At 50.9% G+C, this 7,925-nt stretch overlaps 1 protein-coding gene across 1 annotated transcript; it reads right to left on the reverse strand.

Moving 5' to 3' along the window:
• Positions 1-677: 677 nt before the first annotated feature.
• Positions 678-6,672, reverse strand: LOC112811809 (proproteinase E-like). Its single transcript, XM_025856193.2, has 8 exons — positions 6,607-6,672; positions 5,410-5,495; positions 4,233-4,330; positions 3,976-4,110; positions 2,709-2,845; positions 2,187-2,329; positions 1,427-1,579; positions 678-760 (listed from the first exon to the last, which is right to left on the reverse strand). The coding sequence occupies exons 1-8, from the start codon at positions 6,647-6,649 to the stop codon at positions 743-745; spliced, it is 813 nt and encodes a 270-aa protein (XP_025711978.1). The 5' UTR covers positions 6,650-6,672; the 3' UTR covers positions 678-742.
• Positions 6,673-7,925: the final 1,253 nt, after the last annotated feature.

Below are 7,925 nucleotides of genomic sequence, written 5' to 3' on the forward strand. Positions count from 1 at the left end.
CCCTGTTTGTGACATTGTGTGTGCCTCTGAGTGTGTGTCTGCTCCTGGCCGCAGCAGGGGCTCCCAACGCTGTTCTCACATCTGTACTCCCAGCTCTGAACTTGCCACAAAGAAGGTGCCTTGTAAATGTTTAATGAGTGATATGCTCATTTCTATCTGAATAATGAGCTGTTTCAGGGCAGGAACCATGTTGTCCTCCCTCTCTGAGCCCTCCTCAGGAACAAGGAATGGATGCTTGTTGAATGAATGAGTGAATGACCACAGCCTTCCTTCCCTAGCCCATCAATGGAAGCAGAAAACACGTGGCCCCTCCCATGCCACCACAAGCCTCCCGAGGGGCTGGCAGGGTCAGTTTGTCTGCAGACTCTACCATGCTTTCACGCCTGCACTGAAAAGCCAAAGGTTGTGTGTGGCTATACAGGATGACCAACTTCTTGGGACTCTCCTACATTCACCACTGCAAGTTCTGCGTCCTGGGCACTCCCCCCAGTCCCAGGCACGTCCCAGGGGACTGTTGGTGGCTTGATAGCAAGTCCTCTCTTCCCTCAGGGCCTCACGTTTTTCTCATTCTCATGAGAGGGTTGAATCTGGTCTCACCTCTTACGTATCAGATCTCCAATTTTAGGAACAGCCCGGAAGTGAACAGGTGAGTCAAAGAAAGAGAGACTCATGGTGGGATTTTCTGAGAGATCTTTATTTTTTACAAAGAATGTGGATCAGCACTGCCACCGAGGCCTTGGTTCTAGTGGCTTGACATGACCTAGAAAAAGTGGAGAGACCCCGAATAATCTGGTTAGGAGCAGATTCTGAAGCCATATGGAACTGAGTTCGATTTCCAGCCATGCCACTCATCAGCTGTGTGACCCCGAGAGAGTGACTTGACCTCTCTGAGCCTCAGTTTCCTCATCTGTATAATGGGATGTAATCATAGTACTCATGCGGGCAGTTGATGAAACTATTAACTAAAGATGTTTAAGTAGTTTATAAATGGTGGCTATTACTGTTATCATGCACAATATTAACCCTCCCTGACCACTCATTCCCAGATAAGGTTAACTCTTTCACTGGGGCCTGAGCGTCCCAGTCATAGCTCCCCCCACATTTCATGATTATTGCTCATTTAGTCATCTCTTCCCCACAAGGCTGCCCTTTCACACATCACTCTATCTTTCAGGACAGGAAAAGACCTGGACCAAAGAAGACATTTCCTAAACGCTTGCTGAAATAAGGCAATTCAGCCGTGGTTCAAAGCTCCATCCAGGAGCCATTGAAGTTGCTGGGGACACACCGCAGCAGAAAACACCCCCAAAGCCCTCTGAGGGCCCCTCTGTTCCTGACCTTCTGAGATCCTTCCGGCTCCTCCTCAGGATCTGCTGTTCTCACCCAGCCTGGCATGCGGGCCTCCCGCTCGCCCTCTCCCGCTCACCTCCTCGATCCAGTCATTGAAGGCCGAGACTCGTGTGAACACTGTGGGCTTCTTGATGGTGTTGCAGCCGAAGGCAGATACAAAGCTTGTCACACCGTGGACCTGCCAGGAGCCATCTGCTGTGGGACAGTTGAGGGGTCCTCCAGAGTCACCCTAGAATGGTCAGATAGCGGTGGGGAGCTGAGCCATCTCTGAGACAGCAGGAATTGGTTCTCACCGTGGGGGTTTTGAGAACCCCCTGGGTGACTTGACCTCTCTAAGCCCCAGTTGGCTTGTTTGGGATGGGGACTAAGATCTGTCCTACAGGATCTTACGAGAATGAAGTGTGATAATAAATATATGCTCTTAGCCCAGCACCTAGCAGAGAGGAAGCAATCGATAAATGGTAGTTCCCATTATTATTACTACAGCCAGTTATCCTATTATTAACCCTCCTCACTTCTAATGCAATGATAGTACTGTTTTATCATAACTTCAGGACCACACAGTTGAAGGTGACTTGAGAGATCATGGTGTCAGTATCCCTTGCAGGGCTTCAGGGGAAGCCCGAGGACCTGGTCAAGCGATTTGCTCCAGGTCAGGCCAGTGTGAGCTGGGACCAGAAGCCAGAGGCCAGGGTGGTGTGTCTGGACCACACTGACTCCCTCCAAGTCCTGCCTGGTCTGGAGGCTGAATGGGGCAAGCAGGTAGGATTTCTCATCTGCCGCCTGTAGGCAGATGGCGAGGTCCCCCCCGGGCCCTGCACTCCGAGCTGACTCACGTTGCACCCAGAGACAAGATCCCCGCCAGCGCACACCATGCTCTTCTTCAAGGAGCTGCCCCACCAGTCCCGCTTGGAGCAGTGCTCATAGTCCACCACGGGCAGCAGGGCCTGCTGCAGCTTGTCTGGGAGTGGCCCACCAGCTGTGGGAGACACGGTGCTCAGTGGGGTGGCATGGGGGTGCAGCCTTGGGCTGGGGCCTGCGAGTAGGCCTGGGAGCCTCAGAGTGGGGTCGGGGGTTGGGGAAGGCAACTCTTCTAGGCTGATGGGGACTCTCCTCCCACCAGAGGGTCTGCCTGCTTTGTCCACCATAACGTCCCCAGCACCTGGCACGCAGGAGACACTACAAAATGCTCAATTGAACACACTGGTGTCTGGGCAGATGGGGGGAGAGGTGCTCCTGGAGGAGGAATAGGAGGCCAGTGCAAGGACCCATCCCGGTTGTTCAGTCCCCACCCCCACCCCCAGGCCCTGTCTTCCTGCCCACAGTCCCTGGGGCTGGCAGGAAGTGTCAGCACGCACTGGAGAGGCGGCCCCAGCCGCTGATGTAGCAGGGCGCCCCGTTGGGCAGGATGTCCCCAGCGGGCGGGAGGCAGGCGAGCTGGACGGCATCTCCCAGTTGGGCGCTGCGTGAGAGCTTGATGAGGGCGATGTCATTGCTGGGGAGGAGGAAGGAGTCAGGAAGCGTCAGGGAAGCCTGGTTCTCCAGCCAGACCAAGCCCCACCTTCCAGCCTTAGCTGCAGAGAGTTCACCTCTGGGATGTCCTCCCTGCTCCTTTCCTTCTGAATCACATGTGTTTTTAGGGCTGAGAACCTCCCCCACCCCCCTTGCGCCCATGCTGACCCTTGGCCTTCCTAGCTGTCCTCAGCTCTTACACCAAGGTTTGCACACTTCAACTGTGTCAGGATCGTGGAGGTCTCCTAAAAGATAGGTTGCTGTCCCACCCCAGGGCTCAGGGGGCGTGAGGATTCACATTTCTAACAGGGTCCCAGGTGATGCTGATGCTGCTGGCCTACGGACCACACTTCGAGAACCCCTGCTGTCAGTCTTCATCTGCTTGCTTGTCACTCAAGTCATTTCACCTGGGTCCCCTTTCCTTTTCAAGTACCCCAGGAGTCCCATGAGGATGGGTCAAGGTCATGATCATCATGGCCCCTCTCTCCTGCCCTGCACTTTCAGGGGTTCTGCACCCTTCTTTGACGTTCACCAGAAAAAATGCTGAGCCACGCAGACACATAATTTTGCACATGCTTGAGGGCCTTAGGAAGCCCTGCTTTAGTGTTCTTACCCAGTGATCACCTCCCTGACCTTCAAACCACCCAGGAAACCCAGAAGGTCACCATGACATATGGTATAATTGAGGCCCCAGAAGGCAGTGACTTGCCCAAGCCACACAGCAACTTACTGCTGGAGCTTGACTTTCAGTATGGTGCTCCTCCCTTCGCCCACAGTGCCGGGAACCCAGGATGCACTGGATAAAGTTTGATTGAATGGAAGAACCCTTGGATTTGGGAAAGGGGATGCCAGAGATGTCCCGGGTTCAAGTCAACTAGCCAGGTGGACTTGGGGGAGTTCCTGGCCCTCCTGGGGCCCTGCTGTCCTTCCACAAGGAGAGAGGTTTTGTGTAGATGGTCCTTAAAGGCTCTCCTGGCTCTGACCCTCAGTGTGTAGGACCAGGGCCCAAGATGCTGGACCCAGCCCCACTGTTCCTGGGAGTTTCCTCAGAATCATCTTTGAGTCACGAGGGGACCAGTAACCTCTGGGTCCTAGACCTAAGCATTCACTCACCCACAGGCTACGCAGTTGGAGTTCCAGAGTGGATGCACGAAGAGGTCCCCGGCATTGATGGGGATCACCTGTTCGGAGCCCTCATCCTCAACCCGGTTATACTCGCCCAACACCACCTGGTAGGTCAAGGAGTTCCTGCCAATGGAAGTTAGGTCAGTCTAGGCCTGACTGGCTAGCATCCCTCCCCTCCCACAGCCACCCACTGACCCAGCCCTCCTGGTTCTCATGCAGAGACAGGGGCAAGCAAAAGAATTTACGAGATGCAGTGGCCTGCAGTCATGACCCAGTCGGGGGCGATAAGGCTGCCGCCACAGGTGTGGTAGAAGGCTCCATCTTTCTTGTACTGCAGGGAGACCTGGTGGCAAGGGAGGGAGGAGCCTAAGTGGTCTGGGCCCCCAATAAGGGCTGATATTCACGGCTGTATAGGTTGTGCACTATACAACTCTAGAGGGCATCATTCACGCAGAATGGCATCCTCCAGAAATGTGCAGTGTTCCACCTACACGACTATATCATCTATGGCTGCTTTCACACTACCACAAAGAGTTAAGTCATGCAATAGAAACCATATGGTTGACAAAAGCTAAACTATTACTCTCTGGTCCTTTACAGAACAAGTTAGCTGACCCCTGCTGTAGACCAACACCATCCAATAGAACTTTCTTTTCTTTTTCAAGAATTTATTCATTTATTTTTGCGAGAGAGACAGAGAGAGCCTAAGGGGGGGGAGGGGCAGAGGGAGAAGCAGACTCTCCGCTGAGCAGGTAGACCGATGCGGGACTTGATCCCAGAACCTTAGGATCATGACCTGAACTGAAGGCAGCCGCTTAACTGACTGAGCCACCCAGGCGCCCCCCAACAGAACTTTCTGTGATGATGGAAAGGCTCTATATCTTGGCTGTCCAATATGGTAGCCACTAGCCATATGTGGCTATTGAGAATTTGAAATGTGGCTAGCATTGAGCAACTGAATTTTAACATTATTTTATTTTAATTAATTTAAAGTTAAACAAACACATGTGGCTGGTGGCTACTGTGTGGGTCTAGCCCCCTGTGCCCCACCGACCTCTATAAAGCCCTTCTTTCCTTTAGTGCTCTCAGACCTTGTGGCCTTGTTGTATAATTCGAGGAGTCTAGAAATGTCTACCCCCAAATCTCCCTCCCTAAAACAGTGCCTGAAATTCCACTATTCGTGCACCAAATAAACATTGCCTTCTCCCCAGCTTCCACTTCTGATTTGCCAACAGCCCAGGGAGGGTTACGGATTGGGTGGATAAGACTTCCATGTGAAGTCGACTGTCCAAGAGTCTCCTGGTCTTTGGAAGCTGAAAAGGATACTGGAAGCAAAGCAGTGGAGTCAAGACTGAATGCTTTGCAGTCAGAAGAGGGTGCAGAGCCCATGGTGAGAAATAGGGCCACTCGTATTGCTCTTACCTGCCAAGGCCAGCTGTAGGGGACTGCATCCTCACCATTGACAATGCGGGCGGAGGGCTGGCGGGAAGGTCGGCCACAGCCCGAGGCTGGAAGGGAGAGCAGAGACATCAGTCAGCCAGAGAGTCCCCCCAAAACAAAGAAGAGGCCTGGGTCTCAGTTCTAGATGCACCACACGCTGGCATGACCCGGCGTAAGCTCTTTCCCCTCTCTGGACCTTTGTAGCCACGTATGATCAGTGAGCATTTGGACTAGACCAGGGGTTTCCAGAGTCCCAGGAGGCTAGGAATGGAGATGTGACCTCCTTCCACAGCAGGATTGAAGGAGCTGATGCACTTAGAACAGTGCCTGGTGCCCAGCGAGCCCTTGAGAAGTGATAGCTAATTGTCATGAAAAGTGGTGGCTTTGGAATAAGACTGCCTGTGTTCAAAATACAGCTCTGCCCCTGCTTCTAGCGTGGGCTACTTTACTTCTCTGAGGGTCAGTTTCTCCATCTGTAAAATGGGGATACTAATAATACTGATCATATGGGTCTGTTACAAGAAATAATTAAAAAAAAATCCTGAGCATTCCATGGCATATAGTAAGCACTCTTACATTATGAGAGATAATGTAAGAAAAGGATTATAAAAGATACATATACAGGATTACAAGGATTACAAGAGATAATATGAGAAAAAATCCTTAGCATTCCCTGGCATATAGTAAGCACTCAATAAACATTATCTGTTACTATTACTGTCAGTCAAGGGAGGCTGCTTGGAGGAGGTGGCCCTGAGCTGGATTATAATATGGCAGAGAGACTAGGAAAAGGCTATGGAGGCTAGCCTTTTCCACAGGATATGGAGTGGGGTAGGGGGAGGAAGAGGAGCGTTGGAGGGTTAAGCAGAGGAACAGAAATTCCAACACAAGCCCTCTAACCACAGAGCCCAAACTCTTCACAACCAGATTTTCTTTACTGCCCCCAAACGAGGAGTCCCACCACAGTGCTTTGGGTACTCCAGTCTTTTCTCCTGAGCTGTTCCATCCATGGCTCCTCCGCCATTGTCCTGCCCCAGCACCAAGCTGAACCCCCACAATCATGCACGGGTACAAGCTGAGATCCCCTCCTGTGGAGCCAGGTGTTGGGTTCATGAGACTCAGGGTGGGTGACAGATTTCAAGGGTCCCTGACCCAGTGCAGCACAGGCTGGGGTCTTACCAAGGGCCACAAATAGGAGCGAACTGAGCAGCTGGAGCATCATGAGCCTTGAGACGACAGGAAAGACACACACAGCCTGCGGCTCTAATATAGGGCAGAAGGCGGATGGGGGGGCAGATTGGGCCCCATTCCCAGAACAGGTGGTGGAACGCCAGCTCTCTCATGGTCCAAGGCCATGGCCCCCGCCTGCTGCCCATGGCGGGGTGACAGCCAACAGCAAGACCCAAGGTTCCCACCAACCTGTGGCCACACAGGTCACAATGAATGGTCAGCTGATAACAGGGGAGGCGGAAGGAAAGTTCTCATCGGAACAAGCCACCGTCTTCCAGGAGAGAACATGGGCTCTGGAAGTGGCCAGACGTGGGTTCATCTCCTACAGCTCTGCCCCTCCAGGCTCTTCATCCTTGGGCGCAGGGCCTAACCTCTCTGGCCCTCAGGTCTCTCATCTCTAAGTCAGGAGCTATATTAGGATCCACCTCCAAAAAAAAAATATTGTTGAGTGCTTTGTCCATATCAGGATGTTCTGGGGGATGGAGCCATGAACGAGACATGGTCCCAGCTCTCCTAGAGTTCGAGTCTAGTGGGGAGACAATGACAAATCAATAAAAAGAAATAAAGACTACTTGGTGTGTGTGTGTGTGTGTGTGTGTGTGTGTGTGTGTGTAGTTTAAGAAATAATAGTAAAATAAATACCTTTATTCTCACCACCCAGCTTCAGAAATAAAACATAATTCCTCCGTGTATCTCAACCCTATGACATTCCCTTGCTTTCATTAGATTTTCACATACATATGTATTCCTGATACATACATATGTATTCCTACTACCTTGGCTTTCCTTTTTGGCCCTCTATGTGAGTAGAATCACATAGTGATTATTCATTTGTGATGTCACTTTTATTTTGTGTTCAATATTGATTTCTGAAATCCATCCATGTTGATGCATGTAATTGATTTATTTTTACTATTTAGTAGTCCATGCTTCAAATATTCCAAAATCTATCCAATCTATTGTTAATAGATGTTTGAGTGTTACTCATTCTTCTTTTTGTTGTTGTTACTCATTCTTTGCTTTTATGGAAGCGGTGCACATATATCTACTCTATGCCGTGGATAAGAATTAATGAAACATAGGGTATGCAATGGTCCAGCTGCACGGTATAATGACAAAGAGTTGATAGTCTCATTAACAGGGAATGACAGTTCCTGTCATTCCTCATCTGAGCCAACTTTCTTATTGCCATTCTTAATTGTTTGCACAACTGTGAGGTGTGAAATGGTGTCTCATTGTGATCTTCATTTGCATTTAATTTATCACAA

The sequence above is a fragment of the Callorhinus ursinus genome, unplaced genomic scaffold (assembly GCF_003265705.2).
Source record: "Callorhinus ursinus isolate GAN/ISIS: 27379988/994484 unplaced genomic scaffold, GSC_fseal_2.0 scaffold18, whole genome shotgun sequence".
Taxonomy (NCBI): domain Eukaryota; kingdom Metazoa; phylum Chordata; class Mammalia; order Carnivora; family Otariidae; genus Callorhinus; species Callorhinus ursinus.

What these genes read in the sequence shown, in the direction of transcription:
- LOC112811809 (XM_025856193.2), bottom strand. Translation starts at nt 6,649, where the DNA reads ATGATGCTCCAGCTGCTCAGTTCGCTCCTATTTGTGGCCCTTG. An exon ending in ACTGCAGGCCACTGCATCTC is followed by an intron (nt 4,111 to 4,232) that starts GTAAATTCTTTT and finishes TTCCATTGGCAG; the next exon opens with GAACTCCTTGACCTACCAGG. An exon ending in TCCAACTGCGTAGCCTGTGG is followed by an intron (nt 2,846 to 3,975) that starts GTGAGTGAATGC and finishes CCTCCTCCCCAG; the next exon opens with CAATGACATCGCCCTCATCA.